This window comes from Mytilus edulis, chromosome 7, assembly GCF_963676685.1.
Source record: "Mytilus edulis chromosome 7, xbMytEdul2.2, whole genome shotgun sequence".
Classification (NCBI taxonomy): Eukaryota; Metazoa; Mollusca; class Bivalvia; order Mytilida; family Mytilidae; genus Mytilus; species Mytilus edulis.
In genome coordinates this window covers 52,784,023-52,807,421 of record NC_092350.1, presented here as the reverse complement: position 1 = coordinate 52,807,421, position 23,399 = coordinate 52,784,023, and the positions used below count along the sequence as shown (strand labels likewise).

General features: G+C 34.3%; 1 protein-coding gene across 1 annotated transcript; it reads right to left on the bottom strand.

The window, feature by feature from the left end:
• Positions 1-18,694: 18,694 nt before the first annotated feature.
• LOC139483007 (uncharacterized) lies at positions 18,695-21,468 on the bottom strand. Its single transcript, XM_071267037.1, has 2 exons — positions 20,652-21,468; positions 18,695-19,222 (listed from the first exon to the last, which is right to left on the bottom strand). The coding sequence occupies exons 1-2, from the start codon at positions 20,989-20,991 to the stop codon at positions 18,825-18,827; spliced, it is 738 nt and encodes a 245-aa protein (XP_071123138.1). The 5' UTR covers positions 20,992-21,468; the 3' UTR covers positions 18,695-18,824.
• Positions 21,469-23,399: the final 1,931 nt, after the last annotated feature.

The window sequence follows — 23,399 nt, the reverse complement described above, 5'->3', positions numbered from 1 at the left end:
ATTAAAGAAATGGGATAGGTCACCCTACCCCAACTTTGGGCCTCAATTAAGAATGTTCCATAACTTTACCCACCTGGGTCTTTAAGTTCAGGCAACCTTAGGCAAGTGCCTATTAATAATTCCTAGTGGGACAAAAAATTTGCAGTCGGGATTTTTTTTAAGAACTAAGAAGGGGGATAGTAGGGTCTTTGGATCCAGGCAAGCTTAGGCAAGTGCCTATCATTTGTACCTAGTGGGCAAAAAAGCTTTGCCGTAGGGAAAATTTTATGAACGACAGAAGGGGGATGGTAGGGTCACCCTACCCCAACTTTGGACCTCAAAACAAAAAAGTTCCATAACTTTACCCACCTAGATCTTTTGGTCCAGGCAAGCTTAGGCAATTGCCTATCGTGTGCACCTAGTGTGGACAAAAGCTTTGCCGTAGGGACTTTGCTATGAATTAAATAAGGGGGTAGGGTCACCCGACCCCAACTTTGGACCTAAAAAAAAAGTTCCGTCACTTTACCACCTGGATATTTGGGTCCAGGCAAGCTTAGGCAATTGCCTATCGAGTGTACCTAGTGTGGACAAAAGCTTTGCCGTAGGAACTTTGCTATGAATTAAAAAAGGGGGATGGTAAGGTCAACAAACCCCAACTTTGGACCTAAAAAAAATAGTTCCATAACTATACCCACCTGGATCTTTGGGTCAAGGCAAGCTTAGGCAATTGCCTATCGAGTGTACCTAGTGTAGAAAAAAAGCTTTGCCGTAGGGACATGGCTATGAATTAAAGAAGGGGGAGGGTAGGGTCACCTGACTCCAACTTTGGACCTCCGAAAAAAAAAATTCCGTAACTGTACCCACCTGAATCTTTAAGCCTAGGCAAGCTTAGACAATTGCCTATCGAGTGAACCTAGTGTGGACAAAGGTTTTGCCGTAGGGACTTTGCTATGAATTAAATAAGGGGGATGGTAGGGTCACACGACTCCAACTTTGGACCTAAAAAAAAGTTCCGTAACTTTACCCATCTTTGTCTTTGATTCCAGGTAACCTTAGAAAATTGCCTATCGAGTGTACCTAGTGTAGACAAAGGCTATGCCGTAGGGAGTTTGCTATGAATCAAATAAGGGGGATGGTAGGGTCACCCGACCCAAGTTTGGACTTAAAAAAAAAGTTCCGTAACTTTACCCACCTGGATCTTTGTGCCCAGGCAAGCTTATGCAATTGGCTATCGAGTGTACCTAGTGTGGTTAAAAGCTTTGCCGTAGGGACTTGGTTATGAATTAAAGAAGGTGAAGGGTAGGGTCACCTGACCACAACTTTGGACCTCCGAAAAAAAAATTCCGTAACTTTACCCACCTTGATCTTTGGGTCCAGGCAAGCTTAGACAATTGCCTATCGAGTGTACCTAGTGTGGTTAAAAGCTTTGCCGTAGGGACTTGGCTATGAATTATAGAAGGGAAAGGGTAGGGTCACCTGACCACAACTTTGGACCTCCGAAAACAAAATTCCATAACTTTACCCACCTTGATCTTTGGGCCAAGGCAAGCTTATGCAATTGGCTATCGAGTGTACCTAGTGTGGTTAAAATCTTTGCCGTAGGGACTTGCTATGAATTAAAGAAGGGGAAGGGTAGGGTCACCTGACCACAAATTTGGACCTCCGAAAAATAAATTCCGTTACTTTACCCACCTTGATTTTTAGGTCCAGGCAAGCTTAGGCAATTGCCTATCGAGTGTACCTAGTGTGGTTAAAAGCTTTGCCGTAGGGACTTTGCTATGAATTATAGAAGGGAAAGGGTAGGGTCACCTGACCACAACTTTGGACCTCCGAAAAAAAAATTCCATAACTTTACCCACCTTGATCTTTGGGTCCAGGCAAGCTTAGGCAATTGCCTATCGAGTGTACCTAGTGTGGTTAAAAGCTTTGCCGTAGGGACTTGGCTATGAATTAAAGAGGGGAAGGTTAGGGTAACCCGACTCCAACTTTGGACCTCCGAAAAAAAAATTCTGTAAATTTACCCACCTGGATCTTTGGGCCCAGGCAAGCTTAGGCATTTACCTATCGAGTGTACCTAGTGTGGTGAAAAGTTTTGCCGTAGGGACTTTGCTATGAATTAAAGAGGGGGGAGGTTCGGGTCACCCGACCCCAACTTTGGACCTCCGAAAAAAAAAATTCCGTAACTTTACCCACCTGGATCTTTGGGCCCAGGCAAGCTTAGGCAATGGCCTATCGAGTGTACCTAGTGTGGTTAAAAGCTTTGCCGTAGGGACTTAGCTATGAATTAAAAAAGGGGAGGTTAGGGTCACCCGACCCCAATTTTGGACCTCCGAAGAAATTTTTTCGTAACTTTACCCACCTGGATCTTTGGGCCCAGGGAAGCTTATGCAATTGCCTATCGAGTGAACCTAGTGTGGTTAAAGCTTTGCCGTAGGGACTTGGCTATGAATTAAAGAAGGGGAGGGTAGGGTCACCCGACCCCAACTTTGGACCTCCGAAAAAAAATCCGTAACTATACCCACCTGGATCTTTAAGCCCAGGCAAGCTTAGGCAATTGCCTATTGAGTGTACCTAGTGTGGTTAAAAGCTTTGCCATGGGGACTTGGATATGAATTAAAGAAGGGGGAGGGTAGGGTCACCCGACCACAACTTTGGACCTCCGAAAAAAAAATTCCGTTACTTTACCCACCTTGATCTTTGGGTCCAGGCAAGTGTATGCAATTGCCTATCGAGTGTACCTCCGTAACTTTACCCACCTGGATCTTTAGGCCAGGGCAAGCTTATGTAATTGGCTATCGAGTGTACCTAGTGTGGTTAAAATCTTTGCCGTAGGGACTTGGCTATGAATTAAAGAAGAGGAAGGGAAGGGTCACCTGACCACTACTTTGGACCTCCGACAAAAAAATTCCGTAACTTTACCCACCTTGATCTTTGGGTCCAGGCAAGCTTAGGCAATTGCCTATCGAGTGTACCTAGTCTGGTTAAAAGCTTTGCCATGGGGACTTGGTTATGAATTAAAGAAGGGGGAGGGTAGGGTCACCCGACCCCAACTTTGGACCTCCGAAAAAAAAATTCCGTTACTTTACCCACCTTGATCTTTGGGTCCAGGCAAGCTTAGGAAATTGCCTATCGAGTGTACCTAGTGTAGACAAAGGCTTTGCCGTAGGAAGTTTGCTATGAATCAAATAAGGGGGATGGTAGGGTCACCAGACCCAAGTTTGGACTTAAAAAAAAAGTTCCGTAACTTTACCAACCTGGATCTTTGTGCCCAGGCAAGTGTATGCAATTGGCTATCGAGTGTACCTAGTGTGGTTAAAAGCTTTGCCGTAGGGACTTGGCTATGAATTAAAGAGAGGGGAGGTTAGGATCACCCGACCCCAACTTTGGACCTCCGAAAAAAAACTTCCGTAACTTTACCCACCTTGATCTTTGGGTCCAGGCAAGCTTAGGCATTGCCTATCAAGTGTACCTAGTGTGGACAAAGGTTTTGCCGTAGGGACTTTGCTATGAATTAAATAAGGGGGATGGTAGGGTCACACGACTCCAACTTTGGACCTAAAAAAAAGTTCCGTAACTTTACCCACCTTGATCTTTGGGTCCAGGCAAGCTTAGGCAATTGTCTATCGAGTGTACCTAGTGTGGTTAAAAGCTTTGCCGTAAGGACTTGGCTATGAATTATAGGAGGGAAAGGGTAGAGTCACCTGATCACAACTTTGGACCTCCGAAAAAAAAATTCCGTAACTTTACCCACCTTGATCTTTTGGTCCAGGCAAGCTTAGGCAATTGCCTATCGAGTGTACCTAGTGTGGTTAAAAGCTTTGCCGTAGGAACTTGGCTATGAATTATAGAAGGGAAAGGGTAGGGTCATCTGACCACAACTTTGGACCTCCGAAAAAAAAATCCCGTAACTTTACCCACCTTGATCTTTGGGTCCAGGCATGCTTATGCAATTGCCTATCGAGTGTACCTAGTGTGGTTAAAAGCTTGGCCATGGGGACTTGGTTATGAATTAAAGGGGGAGAGTAAGGTCACCCGACCACAACTTTGGACCTCCGAAAAAAAATTCCGTTACTTTACCCACCTTGATCTTTGGGTCCAGACAAGCTTAGACAATTGCCTATCGAGTGTACTTAGTGTGGTTAAAAGATTTGCCGTAGCGACTTTGCTATGAATTAAAGAAGGGGGAGGGTAGGGTCACCCGACCCCAACTTTGGACCTCCGAAAAAAAATTCCGTAACTTTACCTACCTGGATCTTTGGCTTCAGGCAACCTTAGGCAAGTTTTTATCGTTTGTGTATAGTGGGTACAAAAGCTTTACCGTAGCTATTTTTTTTATGAATTAAAGAAGGGGATGGTAAGGTCACCCTACCCCATCCGGGTCGTTGCCGTGGGAAATGTTTACGGATTAAAGTTAGGTTTGATTCTAAATAAGTTGTTGATTAGATTAACCAAAATATTTATGTCAAATCGTTTTTATTCTATTTGACGTAATTCGTGTATTCGTGTGTAACTCTTACACTTATCGCTCTTCTTATCAAAATGTAATAAATAAATCACAAGAGTGACTATTTACTTTTGAATAATTACGTGAACTAGCTATTTCTTTGGCGAAAAGTGAATATAATGGTTATCAGTTTTTCTTTTTAATCGTATAATTATATTAAGCTTGGAGATCTTATTGTTTCGCTACAGTAGTATAGTGTAACCTGTTGTTATCAATTGTTATTATTATTGTACAGACAATAACCAATCCCTTTAATATCAAAGAGAAGGAGAAAAGTTTTTTTTAATTCCCGGCCTTAAAAAAAAGTTATTAAATACACAAATAAATTATTAAACTTTTCTGTGTTTAAATGGAATTACATTTCATCTTCCTATTGGAAATTATTTGTCATCATTTTTATTTATTTGTCATCATATTTATATAAGTTACTGTCTGTACGTGTCGTGTTATTGCAAATTTTCGGTTTTTAGGCATGATCATGTGGGTGCGTTTTCTTATTGTTCGCTAGCTTGATCCATCTTATTGTTCGCTGGCTTATTGTTCGCTAGCTTGAGTCTGGTTCAACGTTATTCACATTTTCCTTTTAGTTCTTCACTTGTTCACGAACAATTGACGTTTTAATTTCAAATACATTTGTTAAAATTTAAATACACACTCTACATGATAACTTAAGATACATACTTTAGGTAGAGTTAAACAGTTTTTAATCAATTTGACTGAAAAACGTATCCTGAGTCCAGGCTCTGCTTTTAGGATCTTACAATGAATGTACTGCCCGCAGTTATTTCGTAGTGCATTTCTTTTAGAAAAAAAACGCAAATTCAAATCGTTGCACCTGCTCTATTCAAAAAAGATTTTTACAGTGTAGTGTACTACGTTTGGGGCAAATTATAGCAAAATAATAGAGAAGTCTATCAGGTCTTACTCAAAATATGACCAATATTAAGTTAAGGGGGTCTGTTATTCAGTTTGACAGCTTCAGACATACTAATTTTTTTTATCTTTTTGAACTAGACCATATCACTATTTTACCTAAAAATTCATGCCAGAAATTTCTTTTACATGTAATTTCATCCCCCTGCTTACTATTTTGTGCATATTATATATAAAGAAATAAATTTGGAAGGTATATGAAAAAAATGCAAGTTAGAAACTATCCACACTAGGGACTATTTGTAGACAACAAAAATCAAAGAACGATAACTGTGTCCCCTGACCCTCTGTTCAATTTTCTGTTCTATTAATTATTACATCACAAAATGAAATTTCTGCTTTCAGATTTTTCAAGGTATATAATATATCCTTATGATTAATCAAGAGAATCCCAAAAGATCTTGGGGTTGAAAGTAAAACAGAACAATGAATATTTCAACCAATTTATATTTTTTTTCATCAGAGTTGTGAACCAAGCGACGCCTTATTTATGGTAATACATCCTTCATTTTAACTGTCATTCATCCATGATTCTCATCTTTAACTGCATTTTTTTTCCTTTTAATTAAAAGGGTAAATAGAATGTATTCATTTGAAAAAAATATTCTTTTAAGTATTCACTTTATTTTATATTGCAACACTTTATCCACGAGTATTGGCAGTTGTGGCTCAGAAGGTACCAGGTCTGGAACTTTATTTCTAAATTTCAAATTATGAATTAGAATAGACCATAATATCCTTTTACTTGCTATAATGATACTGTTTTCTGTTTAAATGATATTTTTCCTGCTATAATGATAATATATATGTATGGTAAAACTGTGGCTGCTTAATTTAATCAATTTTAGATTTTAGTGCTGTGCTTACTGTTAAAATTCCTCACAGAAGATTTATTTCAAATATGTTTATTATATATTCATTAGATTCTAGAAAGAAAAAAAAAATTTTTTTGGTAGATAAAAATCGCATAAATCAAGTGGCCTTCTATAATATCCATTTGTAATGATACCGAGTACTGTCAACACAATATGTTTAATTCAGACTTTTCATATAAATTTGCATTACATTTGTTATATGTTCTATGTTTCATTATACTTGTAAATTAAACATTTATTCATTAGAAACTTTTAGAATCTCAGCACATTGTCTTACATAATTCATGGTAAGAGTTAAACATGTAAAACTCTTCATTTTAAAAAAATTTGGTACCGTAATCCAAATTAAAAAAAATACTTCAATCTTTGTTTTGTTTTGATTTAAGATCTTTTTGGTGTTTTAACAAGAGCTGTTCCAAAATTCAATGTCAGGGGAGAAGGGATGGGATGTCAGAAAGCATTTATTATAACCAAAGCCATCAACAATATAACTCTAAAAACATTCAATTCAATTCAATTCAATTCAATTCAATTCAATTCAATTCAATTCAATTCAATTCAATTCAATTCAATTCAATTCAATTCAATTCAATAATTCAATTCAATTCAATTCAATTCAATTCAATTCAATTCAATTCAATTCAATTCAATTCAATTCAATTCAAAGCTTTATTTATAGTCGGCATGTTACATAACAAATAAACATAAGCTCTCTGAGCTTTTATAACCGACAAATGCACACATTTACATAACAAACATACACAATACAAATATTAAAACATAAAAGACATAGAACATACATTTCATGCACATTTAGGCTGCACTATTTAAATACTATATTCTATACATGCATAAGAATAAGCACTAAAAGCAAACATAAAAACTAAAGCACAGCATTCACAAATTATAAAAAGCTAAGCAAACATTCACAAAAAGCAGCACTATTATATTTCAAGCTGTAACATAAAATGAATAAAACTAAGCACATGTATTACAATGGCATGAGTTGCCGTTCAATGAGTTTATTAGACTCTTGAATTGGGTAAAAGATGTTTCAGTTCTAAAGTGGATTGGCAACTCATTCCATAGTTTGGCAGCATAATATCTGAAAGATTTCAAGCCATACCTTGTTGTTCTTACATGTACGTCAGGTATTTCAGCTAAATTTTGGTATCTGAAAGAATATTTTGTTTTTTCAATATTTATAAGATCATGGAGGTACACTGGATTTTCATGATTGACTGTTCTAAAGACCTCTATTGCCATGGTTCTTAGGCGTCTTACTTTAAGTGATGGCATTTTTGATTTTAAAAGTAAGTCTTCATATGTGCTATTGTGATCCTGGTAAATGAAGCGAAGTGCTCTTTCTTGTACTTTTTCAATTTTTGTAGTGTTGGCCTCGCTGCAGAAATGCCGGGACAATGAGCAGAAATTAAAGTTTGACATAATAAAGGAGTGATATATTGTTAGTTTTCCAAGTTTGTTTAAGTATTTGCCAAGTCTTTTTAAAACATTTAGTTGTCTGGATACTTTTTTGCAGATGTTTGATATATGCGTGTTGAAATTTAGTTCAAAGTCAATGGTGATGCCTAATAGTTTGACCTCTTTTACACATTTTATTTTGTTACCTGCTAGATCAAATGTAATGTTTTTGCCCATTGTTTTTTTGCCAATTGCCAAAGCAGGGTTTGCCTTCATTTGATTGGAAGAAAACCATTCTATCAGAGCCAAAATGTCTTTTTCAAGTGTGGAGATAACGGTGTCTATATCTCTATTTGCATAAGATAATGGGTTGTCATCAGCATAATTGTAAAGTGAACGGTTTGCGGTGAAGTGAAATATGTCATTAATGAAGATGTTAAACAGTATAGGACCTAGAATAGAACCTTGTGGTACTCCTTTGTATATGTTTTGCCAATTGCTCAGACTAGAGCCAACTGGAACACATTGTTTCCTGTTAGATAAGTAATTTTTAATGAGTTTTAATGAGGAAGTTGAAAGACCATATGCCTCAAGCTTAAGCAGTAGAAGATCGTGAGGGAGACAATCGAAAGCCTTAGATAGATCCATTAGAATTGAGCCAATAAACTTATTTTGATCAAGTGCCGTTTTCTAGTCTTCGATGATTCTGAGTAGAGAAGTTTGACATCCATATTTTGGTCGAAAAGCAGATAAGTATGGATGAAAGTGTGTATTGAAGTATTCAACTAGCTGGTTGTAAATTGCTCGTTCAAGAATTTTTGAAATTGCTGGAAGTATACTTACTGGTCTATAGTTGCCCACATCAAATACATTGTTCTTTTTATGCAGTGGTACATCTTGTGCCTCTTTTAATTTGTCTGGAAAAGTGGCTGATTTTATAGTCTTGTTTATCAATTCAGTTATTGGTTTTGTGATAACTGGTTGTGCTAGTTTTAGAACTTTAACTGATATGCTATCTATTCCTGTTGCCTTTTTTATGTTTAATTTTTTAAGTTGTTTATCTACAAATTCATTTGAGATGGCACTAAATTCAAGTTGTTGTGTGGCAGTTTTGTTTTCGTGTATTTTTTTAACACTTGGATAGTTATTATTAGCAGGTGTGTTGTTGCCAATATCTTTAGCCACATTTATAAAAAAAAGTCATTGAAGTGTTCTGCTACTTTCTTTTGGTCACTTATTATGGTTTCTTCATCACATAGAATGATATTTTTTGTGAAGTTGCTACCTTTGTTGATTCTTAAAGCTGATGTCAAAACATACAATCACCAATCAAATTTCAAGTGTATCTCTACTTGTACTGAAAACCAACTAATTTTCGCAAGCGATTTATTTTCGAGACTTTCACGAGTAGAATAATAACGTGAATATAAACCATCACAAAAATTTAAAACTGGGATCTTTCCTTATTAAACTACATCAAATTAATAAGAAAATCGCGAAATTAACTTGATGCGAAATCGGCTAGAAAAGACTAAACGTGAAATAAAGTATCCATGAAAACAAGTTGGTTTACTGTATGAGTAGATCTAATTGAAAACTGAACTCTTGAAGAATTAGAAAGTTTTAAAAGTATTTTCTAATAAAAAATTAAAGATTTAAATGATTTGAATGATCTTTGTCAAAGAAGATCAAAAGAATAACTCTTTAAACAAAAGAAATTAATTAAGTTTACTGTTGAAAATATGAATTGAATAAAGAGCATTGTCAAAATGAATATTTAAGATTTATTCCACAAATTATTGTATAGCAGATTTTGTATTAAAGGCTTCATGCACTGCCTTAATGATATATACGAAACAGAATTTTTTTTTCTTACAATGTTTTGCATCAAGTAAACTTGTATATTGGCTTCATAAACTAAATCTTCAGCATATCTATATATAAGAGCAAGGTAAATCATACTGAAGACCTTGTAATAATATGTTATCATTTCTATTCATACTTTTAATTTAATATTAAGAACTAATAAAAATAGAAGGTCTACTGTATTGTCATTGATTTACTTGCCATTATTTGAATTTCAATTAGGCATTATAATTGCTTCCTAATGCTTGAAGGGAAGGGAAGTGAGTCACCGGAGTAATATCTGAGTTTGTGTGAAGGATCCACTAAAAAACACCAGTATGACCGGGATGCTTCATGCCTTGAAAGCAGATACCTTATGTTACAAAGTTTCTGTCTGTCGCATGTTCATTGTCCTCATTTTCATGGTTCAGTGAATGCTTGAAAAAAACCCATTTTTTTTCTCGTGTGAGATACTTGTTTACTATAAGTAATAGGATAGCTATATTTGTTTTCTTGCAAGGTCTAAATGTCTGTCAGAGAGGGTTCACCCAACATCAACCTTATTTAATGGATCAGTGAACAAGGTTAATTGCCTATAGTCAAGTTAGTATCTCAGATACTTAAAAGTCATAGGTCAACTATATTTGGTGTATGGAACGGTTGGAAGGTGTACATGTCCAACTAGCAGGTTTCTTCTGATAATGACCTCATTTTCATGCTTCAGTAGACAGTATTAAGCTTTTTGTGGTTTGGTCAATTTATCAGATACTATGAGCAATAGGGCCACCATATTTTGTGTATGGAATAATAATTGTTAGGTGTACATGTCTGTCTGGCAGTTCTCATATCACCTTGACCTCATTTTCATGGTTATTGGTGAATCTAGTTTTCATGGTAGTGTCAGTTAATCAGATACTATAAGCATAAGGTCAATTATATTGTGTGTATCAAATGTTTGTATGGTAAGCATGTCTGTCTGGCAGGGTTTATATGACCTTGACCTCATTTACATGGTTCATTGGTCAATCTTAGTTTTCATGGTAGTGTCAGTTTATCAGATACTATAATCAATAGGTCAATTATATTTTGTGTATCAAATGCTTGTCTGGCAGGGTTCATATGACCTCGACCTTATTTTCATGGTTCATTGGTCAATCTTTAGTTAACATGGTATTGTCAGTTTATCAAATACTAACAGGTCAACTATTTTTGATGTGTGTCATTATTATAAGGTGAACATGTCTGTTTGGCAGGTTTCATATAATCTTTTTCATTAAAATGGATCATTGATAATGTTAAGTTTATGTGATACTTGTAGTAAAACCTTCACATTAAATACTTTAAACATAAGTTCAAACATAAGTAAAGCAGGCAAAAAGCCAAGACAGGTCAGTGTGTACTCTTTTGTTACATTTATTATAAGAATTAAAAGATGTGGTAAAGATGCCAATGATACAACTATCAACCAAAAACCAAACAAATATAGGTCACACTACAGCCTTCTACAATGAGCAAACCTTATAGTTAGATATAAAAGTTTAAGACCCAAAACAATTCAAACTAGTAAACCAAAGGCCTGATTTATTAAAAATTAATAAATGAGAAATGTTAACAGACAGCAACCAATGATAACTAATGAGAGTCGTGGTTTAGTGGTTAATGCATCGGACTACTAACACAAAGGTTCCTGGTTCGATTCCCGTTCCGGGATGCAAATTTCAGGGACTGAATTTTCGGCTCTCCCTTGACACTATTTGCGAGTATGGTCTTGAAGAAACGATGATAGTTCGTCGGAAGGAGACGATAAATGTCTGACCCGTGTTAAGAGAGAGCCATATCTCTTGCACGTTAAAGACACCCTTGTAGATTTCGAAAAAAGAGCAGGCTAATGCCGCTACAAGGCAGCACTCGCACCCGCAAAGTGGAAAAGGATTAATATAAGTTTTAAAACTTGTTTCCCAATCCACTATAAATAAATATGTTTAAACTAATGATAACCACTGAATTACAGGCTCCTCCTTTTGGACAGGCACATATAGAATTTGATTAGGTTATATAAGCTCTTAAACATGAGACAGTGCCGAAACATTACAAGTCTTACCAGAAAACGTTCATTTTATTGTAAAAAGTGGAATATTACTGTTAATACCGACAAGACAAAAGAAGTCGTTTTCAGAAATAGTTGGCAACCTGTTAATAACCGCTTTTTCTTCGACAACCAGGAGCTAGAAATTGTAAATTCTTATGTATATTTAGGCATGTTACTACATTTCAATGGAAAATTCTTACTCACAGAAGAGGATTTCTCAGCAAGGAGCAAGGGCACTTTCTTCCTTATTCGACACTTTCAAGCGAGTTTATATTGTACATTGTCAAGCATGTTTTTTTGTTTAACAGTATGGTGGCCTCTATACTTAACTATGCGTGTGAAATTTTGGGATTTCATCGAGCCAATGAAATTGAACTCGTTCATAACCGTTTCTGTCGTTTTATATTAAAGCTTGGTAAAAATGTACTAATCGACTTTTTATGTGGTGAACTTGGTCATCTACCTATGTTCATTTTAAGGAAACATAGAATTATAAAGTTTTGGTTGCATATAATATATGATAAACCTAATATAATATATGATATTTATAACCTCCTATGCGTTAATGCCTTAAATGGCAAGAGAAACTGGGTTTCAAATGTTCGTGATTTATTATTTAGTTTAGGTATGAATTTTGTATAGACTGATCAAGAGAACACTAGTGTAACATTTGAATATATAAAATGTCGTATAAATAATCAGTACTACCAGAACTAGTTTGCTATTTTGAACGATTGTGAAAAACTGTTCATATAGGAAATTGAAAAATGAGTTTTGTTTAGAAGATTACCTAAAGTATGATTTTAATAGTAATATACTGACTACGTAGTGGAACATTAAAACTAAATATTGAAGCTGGTCGTTTTGACAATATTGTAAGAGAAAATCTTACATGTATATGCTGTCATATGAATTGTATTGAAAATGAGTACCATTTTGTTTTAGTATGTCCTGCCTTTAGATTTGAGGCTACAGTTTTTACCAAAATATTATTGTTCATGGCCTAATAATATAAAGCTAGTATTTCTTTTACAGGCTAGCTCAAAGAATTTAACTAAACAAATGTGCAAATTTCTTAATGCGGCATGGAGGTTATAATAAGATCACAAATTATCATGGCATACCAGTTGTAGTTCTGTGCTTGTTATGACCTTATTGTGTTGTTCTCTGCATGTTTACTGTCATTATTGTCATTATATATTATGTTATTTTGCTATAGCATTATGTTTACTTCTGAAATAAAATATTTATTCAGTGTAACCTCACAATATAACAGCTAACTTATAAAAAGACAGTTGGGAAGGGCTTGACTGGTCAGGTAAGCATGAAGCACAAAACAAAATAAAAATAAAAAGACACATAGTTCCAATCTAAGAGTACTTACAGTATTTGAAAGTTCAAATCCAATAAAGCTTACAAATAAATATTGTATTCCCAGATTAAAATAACAATCAAAACACATCCAAATGAGATAATAAAAAAATGTCATAAGCAGTCTGTGAAAAATATGACCTTATTTATTGTAAGCAAAGCTGGACAAAGGATCTGTATTCTAATCAGGTGAAGGGACCAAAGAAACACAACCTTTCAAACAAGGAACCTTATTTTGATTTAATAAAACGGAAAAAAAAACATCTTTTTTTGTTTGTGTATAGAGTTTCATGTGAAACTAAAATATTCAAATCTAGAAAAATGCGGTTATTGCTGTTCATATTAGATTGATTTTTGTTTTTAAAAACCAAGAAAAACAGATATTTTGATTTGAAATTATGATTATAAAATATACATATTAGGGGTCATTAACAGTGGACCCTAAAAACGGATTAAAATGGGGTTTATAAAAAAGACCGAAAGAATTTAATAAAACATAAATTTCTGAATAATTACAACACTTTGAATATCAAAGTCCGTTCACTGAGATATACTTTTACAATCACTATTTTTACCCACCGAAAAGAAAAAAAAATATGGCTTTGAAGTTTGACATTTTAAATTCAGTAAAATATACTGAGTGCTTTGTTATTATTATCAGTTAAGTATCTAATATATAGGTATAGCCTACATATCTAAATTTGTTTGATTCGCGCAGTAGCTTTGTGATTTCAAAAAGATGGTAATCTCCTCAGTGATAAACTAAAAAAAATCTCCAACACGCACACAACAAAAAAAAATGGAGAAAAAAATGGTTTTCCCAAAATTCCGAATTATTTGATTCTTTTTAGCATATAAGTTTTTCCGGAACTGCGCCACATCTTTCAAAAATCCTAGTACGAGTGCTAATTTAGTTGGTAAATAAATGGCTGTGAATAATAGGTTTAAATATGTGTAAATGTTTAAATGATAATGATGGGTTCAAGTAATAGTATACAAAAGGTGCTGACTCTTTTAAAGTAAATATTACTGACGGTACCAATTTTACTGCACCAGGTGCGCATTTCGAAAGAAAATGTCTGTTTTGTAATGCTTGATGCCAAATTATTTTTAAGGGCATACGATACAGTTACAGGGGAGATAATGACGTTGCTAACGTAAATTGTTATTTTTGAGACGTCAAACTATGACTTATCGGGAAAAGATTCAGTTTTCGACTGATTTTAATCATTCAAACTTATTTAACTTGAAAACGAGTTCATGGACCCCTCATTTTTAAAATGCCATTTTGTTTGATTACGCGAGAAGGTTATGTGTGCCAATTTTCATGAAAACGTAAATAGTGCATTTTTTTTAAAATTTGATACTGATATACAGCAAAAAAAAGAAAATTTCTACATTCATGAACATTTGTTAGATAGGAGTTATTTCTGAATAAAAATGTATAAATTTTTAGGATACTTATAAAATACAGAAATTACAATTATTTAACAAAACACAATTTGTGTTTATCTTTTAAAACAAAAAAGTAATGTCTTTCTGTCGAAAGGAAAATACTGCCACAAATCCGAAAAGTAGCACACTGACGGACGACGGTATACCATAATACGCACAGTCTTTGAAGACTGGCGTATAAAATCCGCATTAGATGTCTCTTGGTAGCTTTTTAGCTCTGAGTGTTGAAAGTTTTGAGTTTGAGCAAAATCAAACCAGAAGACTTAAAAATTGGTACTTGCTGCTGCTTTGCTAAGTATGCAGCATTTAGTAGTAAGATCATAGAAAAGTCGGCACAGTGTTCTTATACAAAACTCCCAAAATGCAGAAATCTCATTGAAAACCATTGTCAAAAATGTTTTGAATAAATTATTGCATTTTCGACTTTATGTTTTTTAATATCTTCACTCGTGTGCAAGGACGTATACTTAGATATCCGTTAACTTAGTTATATATGATCATATGTATGTATTCAGAAAACAATTTTTGATATATTATATATATGTTATTCAAGTCTTTATATGCGCGTAGACACTGCATGTTTTTCAAGTCTTACAAAATGTATGTTAACCTCTAGATGTCTTTTGGGTGGCTTGTCTAGTTAGGTTGCTGTCTTGCTAACGTTTTCCCCAATTTTACATTTATATACTGACCATGTACGGTAGCTAAATGTGATATCAATATGTAAGGTCTTTCCACTACGTTAGGAAAGACCTTATTGTTTTTCTAATGTTTTTTTTTTCTTTTTCTTTTTTCTTTTTTTTTCTTCCAACATTTTTTTTACATGCCCGATACTCGTTTCTGTTGAAGTTTTCAAGACCAAATATGGACCATTGATAGACCTCCTCATGAGGTATTACAAATGACCCTGTTAAGGATTTCATCATCCTCTTTAGAAGTTATCTCCCTTTTATTGGTTTATTTCAACATGCCCCCTCGTTGTTTTTAAAGATATCATGACCTTTTTTTGTACAATAGGTAGATCTCATCATAATGTATAACCATATGAGGCTGCATAGGATTTCATCATCCCCTATGAGAGTTATATCCCCTTGAAGCAATTTATTTTATTTGCATTTTTCTCAAAAAGTATTAGAGATAGAATTGAATTGAAAATGGCAGCATGTACAAGAACAGATGGCAATGTTTATAAACACAAACAATTAATTTGTTACCAACCCTTATAAGGAGTTATTTCCCTTTAAAAACTATAAACAATTTTTGAAAAATTCTATTTCGAGAACCGGAAGTCGTAGAGACTTGGAACCTTCACCAATAATCTTTAATTCATGTGACCTCTAATTTGCACCCGAGGTCAAAGGTCACTGAGTGCCAAAAAAAAATTACGCTGCAATTTCAAGCTTACATATTAAGAAAACGATAAGAGTTTGCTGCATACATTACTATAAAATGTTCCTCTCGATGAGCTCTACATTTTATACATTAAGCTCAAAACTGTCCGACCGTTTATTCAAAAGTTACAACGAGATAATTCTTAAAAGTATAGTATTGTGTGTATATCTTTTAAAAGGTAACAGATATCAACCTACTATAAAGTGAAAAAATGATCAGTATTTTAAGACCTTCAATTTGAGGTCAATGTCAGGTCATGATGAAATTTTACCTTGACCTTCAAAGTGTATTATGACCTTGACCTTGTGATATTTGAAAGGTCAAGTGGTCCCGAGTTAAATGATGGTAGTCCAATGTCTCTACGACTTCCGGTTCTCAAGTTTGGTATTGCATCATATATCTGATGATTCATTGTGACCTTGATGAACTTCAGAATTGGCCCAATTTTTTTTCTACAATGTTGTCCTTTAACTACAGATCATTTGTCATTAACATATTTGAGATATCTATTGTCGTTTTAAAGATAATACAGTTTGAAATTTTGCGAGCGGAGGCATGTATTTCTAAATCAACAACAGCTTACCACCTGAAATTTTCAGAAATTGAGGAGTTTAACATGGTAATATTTTTGACTAATTACCAAAAACTTTCAATGAAAAACTAAAAAAAAAAAAATCAATTTGAAATTTTCATCTTTTACATTGACTTTGTAAGTTTCATAAGTTCTATTTATATAATTGATATTGCATCATTTTTTTCACTTTGCCAAATGCAGTCATTATGCATATCAAATTGAACGTCTGAATGAGCTCTACTCAAAAATGAAAATTTCAAACCCCTTTTTCATCCCAGTGGAAAGGGTGGGGTCATTTAGTGCAAAAAATTCAAACTTCTCAGATGGTTTAACTTAGGTTGTTGCATATCAAATGAAAGTCCATAAAGCGTACATTTCAAATATCAAATTGACGTCCCAAAAAATGGGTTGGGTGGGGTCATTGAGTGCAAAACATAATTTTCTTTTAAGATAAGGTTGTTGTATTTAAGAATTGACTGCTTTTTTTTGTAAATTTATTGGGATGTAAAAGCGTTGACCGAAGTACTAAACATGTGCGCATGGTCAACGCTGTTACAACCCTATAAAGTTACAAAAAAAAAAGCATTCAATACTTATAATTACATTTTTACCTATAGGATCATGAAAACACGCCTTTTATCAAGTTTTTATTTCATTTACCTGTGCACCTTATTGTGGGACCTCGTGTCATCATGAATGAAAAGTTGCATTGTGTAATGCAATTGATTAACGAATATCACGAGATTGCTAGTTAGCCAATCAGAATAACGTATTATAATAATGAAACATACATCTAATGTAATTATATCAAATGAAAGGTCATAACGTGTACATTGCAAATATCAAATTCCTGTCCTCCAAAAATTAGTTGGATGGGGTTATTAAGTGCAAAAATTCAAACTTTCTAGAACTTGGTGTTGTCGCATATCAAATGAAAGATCATCAAGTCTACATTACATATATCATACTTCCGATCTCGACAAAGTTAGGCGGATGGGGTCATTAAGTGTAAAAAGCGAAAAGTTTCAGCAGGTATGTTTGTCGTATATCAAATGAAAGGTCGTAAAAAATACATTACGAAAACATCACTTTTACACAAAGACCTTTCAATTGTTTTACAGACAATTGAGATACTAGTTATTAATTATTTTTTTTATTTTTCAGTTTCCTACTACCACTCATAACATTACCAATACAATGAAAATAGTAGAATGTACCTAAAAAGAAACAAAGATCTGCAAAATACTTAAAAGAATACATTAGCATTCAATTTATTCCTTTGGATGTTGTTACCTTCGTATTCATAAGAAAAATCAGTTCCGGCACTTTATACTGATATTTTATATCTATGTGGTTTTGTAGTACTTTCGTATTCTTAAGGAACAATAGTTTTGACAGTTATCGGAATAATGATATCTGCATGTGTCTAACGAAGTTTTTCACTAGAGAAGTTAATATTTCCATTGGAAAAGCAACACAAAAAGAAATCACTTAGGTGTTTCTAGACAATTGGAACGTATTTGTCCCATGACAGAGGGAACATAACATATTAATAGATAGATCAAATAAAGACACACTTTTTCATTTTTATTGACTTTTTATACGAAAGTATTACACTCTGGTTACTCCAGATGTAAGAACATTTTTGGTATTTAAGGATAATAAGGGGAAAATCCAGATTCATGACAAGTACGGATTTAGCAAAAAAAAAATAGATATTTCTAATTGTGATTTACCTTCAAGATTAACCTGGTGTACGGTTCAAACCATATATGCTATTGCTGAATTTTTTTTTGACTTGAATTAATTGATGTTCTGGTACCTAAAATCTCTTCTCAAATCGCAATTAGTCAAAGAACAAATGTGGCATGTTGATTAGCAGTCAAAAATGAAAACGGCATCAATCAAGAAAATCTCATTTTTAAAAAGAAGACATTATTATTCAGTATACATCATCATAGAATTTCAAAAGAGAATGAACTAAATACAAAATTAATAATTACATGGCAAATAATTCGATTGCTGATATTTATAGATTAACGTTGATCATCTCAAACAATCGACTTGAGATGACCAATGATAATCTGTTTATCGCTATTTTACTTATGACGACGTTGTCAATTTCATGTCAATTTCATTAGCAACGCCACGTGCCTCCTTAGTTTCTAGCGATAATTGTTCATCTCAAGCGAGTAGCATGATATGAAAAATTATCACAAAAAAAGATCAAAGGAAAAATGCACAAAATAGCGATAACCCAAATTATATAAGAAATCAAAATTATCTTTAGAGGCAATATACGTGTAAATTGGAAAATATCATAACTCAATTACTTTCATCTCTAAAACATGGTATGTGATTTCTTCCAAGTTCAATTATATGTGTTCATTTTATTTTAACAATTGTAAATGTTGACGCTTGCCCACCATAAAGATACCAAGAATTAATACCAGATTCCAGCCAGACTTGATCATTTAGATTTAACTTCCAGGTGAGGGTCACGGCACCAATTCGGTCTTCATTTGCACCACCGCCACTATGGTCAATGTCTGTTTGTGAAATAGCTTTCCCATTCAGACTAATGTGGTAATTAGCACCACCGGTAAACGACATCAGAGAAGCCGATATTATGTATAATCCTTCATGTTCGCACGTGAACTTTCCCGTAGTCCTGTATGCTGTAAGGTTAGTGATACCAACACTGCAATGCTCATCATTAAATTTTAGTATGGTATTGGGTTCGCTTAGTGTTACTCCTGACGATGGATAAGCAGTAATGGCAACTAAAATAATTGGAAAATTAATGGAATTAGAACTAAAAAAATGAACAAGTTTTAAGTATTATATTTAGTATTATAACTCAAAATATTTGACCTATACCTTGTGTATGCAAAAACGTATTTGATTTTAACGAAAGAAATCTCTGTATTACTGAAACATTATTACACCAGGGTTTTCGATATCGCAAACTAGTCAAAACATTTACTAAATTTTATCACCGGTACAAGGATACCATTCCTAAATATAAATCAACATGCAGACATTCAGGTATTTCACATCCAATCTTTTATGGTAAATTGAATATTCTTTACAAAGCACAAAAATGTCGTCATTCACCTCAAATCTAGCCAACCTTTAAACAGACTTATTCAGAAGGGATATAGTTACGATACTGTTGTCAGGTCATTAAAGATGGCATATTTTGGTATTAATATTGATTCACTCATAGGGTCTTTGCATCGGAAATAAACACATTTATTCTATAACCAGTTGTTGGCATGATACGAGTTATGATCTTCTAATATATTTTATAATGGTTTGATACTAAACCCCTAACGGGAGGGATTGTGCTTGATTTTAGTATGATGAAGACATAATCTTTCAATCAGTTTAATTGAGGTCTGGAGACTGCTAGTAATCCTTTGATAATTTATGTATCATTGTCATTTTGCTTAGTTTCTTTTGTTACCTATTCTGATATCGCACTCGGACTTCTTTTAAACTGAGCTTTACTGTGCGTATTGCGGTGTGTTTGTTTAATCTACATTGGCTAGAGGTATAGGGGGAGGGTTAAGATCGCACTAAACATGTTTAATCCCGCCGCATTATTGCGCCTGTTCCGAGTCGGGAGCATCTGGCCTTTGTTAGTCATGTATGTTTTTTTTTAAATTTTAGTTCATTTATATGTTTAGGAGTTTAGTATGACGTCCATTTTCACTGAACTAGTACACATTTTTATCTAGGGGCCAGCTGAAGTCCGCCTCCGGGTGCGGGATTTTTTTGCTATGTTAAAGACGCTTCGGTGGCCTTCGGTTGTTTTTTTTCTCTTTGGTCGGGTTAATGTCTGTTTGACACATTCCCCGTTTCCATTTTCTATTTTACTGTTTATACATGATTTTGATCCTATCACTTCAAAACATAGCCATACATGTAGTGAACATTTCACAATTAAATGTTTTATGTTCTCAAAATAGTACAATTAGAAAAAATAAAAGATACCATAAAACTTGCATTTATTGTTTGAACGTTTAGTTTTAGCACCTCCATCTTAATAAGGCGTCAAATAAACTAAAATTGTGCTAAAGCCAAAATGATATCCCAACTTAGGGTTTAAAAGTACTAAACATACTTTCTCATTACTGTTCCTCTAGTACTGTACTGAAATGTGTGTAAGGCATTTTCATGAAACAGGAAAAGTTTCTTTAGTCTTACCTCTTTCTGCATTCTTGTTTATCTGTTTCTGCATCATCGATAATGTCAAATTCTCCTGCTTTTTAATTGCTTCCAACTTACTGATTATTTCAGCTGTTGTCGAATTGTGATTTTGTTCAAGTCTCAACAATTGTTTAGAATGATTCGTTTCTAGTTCTCGAAGCTTCATTAATTGGTTGCTTGAGTTTGTATGTAATGCGCTCACTGCTGCTTTTTGTTCTATCGTAATATTATATAAAGCAAGAAAATCTTGACTATGTGCACGTTCGTTTACAGTTAGAGAATGTGTTTGAGCAGAAACTGCCTTAACTTCCTGTTGCAAAGATTTAATTTCCTGCATCGGTATAATGTTTCCAAGTTGTTTCAAGGTATAAACTTCGTTGCTTTATTCCCTGGTTTTGTTTTGTACTGTCAACAATTGGCTTTTTATTAAACTGAATTCATTATTCACTGACTGCAATTGATTATATTTGCGTTCTAAATCCGAATATTTGAGTTCAAGATCAATGTACCTTTGTTCTAAAGATGCATATGCTTGGCTAGAAACGCTTTGATTGTCCCTCTTTATAAATTTCTGGTCGATATTATCAAACCGTTGTCCCAGTTGAGAGGTTAGTACTGCAAGAGCATTGTCGACGTAGCTCGACGTAATTGTTGATCTTCCAAATGTCTCGCCTTAGTCTCGGCATAAAATTCCGACGCCGTCACATATTGATTTGATGTTCCTGATGGACCGTTAGTACTTTGTGTCTTATCCAACAGAAACCCATCAGCAGAGAGGAACACAAGAAACAAAGGAAAAAACTTCGTCGCCATACTGGTGTTGTCAAAGGATAAAGTAAGATTGAATATCTCATTTATTGATTTAATGATAAAATTTATCTACTAAGATATATATGTTTGCGTTTAGTTATATTGTCAATTTTATAATGTCACTAGAACACACCCGTGATATCGCGGGTCCGTGACTGAATTAAAGTTTATAACTATGCGAAAACCTTATTTTAGTATTAGTACTGTCATCTGATTATAAGATACACAATTTTCTCTGCTTTCAAATCTTTCTGTTTGAACCCGTCGAACTGGAACTTATCAATTATTGGTAATATTAATTATTTGGAAAAAAAGGTCCTGGAATGGAGTATTTTTTAATCAACAGCATTGTCCTATATTAGTTATAAATAAAGTTGAATTCTTTGATTCGCTGTTTTACGTCATGCCCGCTAACAAATTGAAAACTGTACCTATACGCCTTATTTTAGTCCAGATTTTTAGTATTCGTATTGTTATCTTAGAAAGTCTTACTTGCGCCTGTCAGATGCGGAACGTACAGATAAGGTAATCGGTAACAGGTGAATATACTATTGGTATCGGTATCGGACTCGACCCGGAACTTCTTAATTATTGGCAATATTAATTACGTGGAAAACAAAAGGGCCTGGAGTGATGTAAGTTTTAATCTACACATTTGTACTATATTAGTTATATATAAAGTTGAATTCTTTGATTCGTCGTTTTTACGTGATGACGGCTGACAAATTGGACCTCGTAGTTTTAGTATTATATATGGATATATTAGATATGGGTAGCTACATTCAATGAAGTGCACTTTGTACTGAAACAAATTCCGTCCTTGTAACGTAGAACTTAATAAAGCCAATGATACACAAACGATGCACACAAAGCATGCTATGTATGTATGTATGTAGGTAGGTAGGTAGGTAGGTAAAAAATGACAAAATCACTCACTATACAAAGTCTTTCTCATCCAATTACAATCCTGAAGTACGTTGTTGATATTAACATCGGAAAAGCATTACCATATGCCCTCCTAGACTTTAAAAACAATAAATACAAATTGATGTGATAAAACTGGCGGAAAATCAGTAGCCTATATGGATATACGATTCGAACAATTCCCTTTTCAAGTTGTTCAAGCTGTAGTCAAGTCCTAGGGTTTCTCAAAATAAAATTGTCCACAGAATTTTGAATGTAACGCGCTAAATTCTTCTCTGAAAATTAAATCCCTTTTAGCCGTGGATTTTGTTTTATAATAGCACAATTCAAAATATCGTCACGCATTCTGCAAGCTGTTTTACTATAATTGAAAACATTAAAATAGATGCAAAAGATATCATAGGGATATTCAAACTAACAAGTCGAAAATAAACTGACAACACCATGGATAACAAAAAATGACCAACAAACAAAAGTACACAATACACACACATATAAAACATAAGACTGATCAACACGAACCCCACCAAAAAACTGAAGGTGTTCCGTATTTAGTTGATGACTTCTTAGAAGATTAAATTATAGTGAACTGTTAATCAATACTTCTGCTCTGTCATGATCGTTTTCTGCTGGTAGACCTGCCTTATTCTTTAGTTGTAGTATACTTTGAGAGTTCTTATTTAGCTGACCTGGCAGTGGCCCAACGGGCCGAGTGAGTTTTTCTCATCACTTGACGTCTGTCGTCCGTCTTCGACGTTGTTAACTTTTACAAAAATTTCTGAAACTACTGGTCTACGTTTTACCGAACTATGTCCTCTAAGAAGTCGTCTGACATTATTGGTTAAACGTGTCCACAATTGTCATTGGTGTGTCTAGTATAAAAATGTATTTGATAACCCTGCTGCTGCTATGGCTAACATTAGAACATCGGGATAAAATACAAGTGTTGTCTATTGAAAAACCGCTATGCATAGGGAAAACCTGACTGGGAAAACATGTTCAGACTGTTGA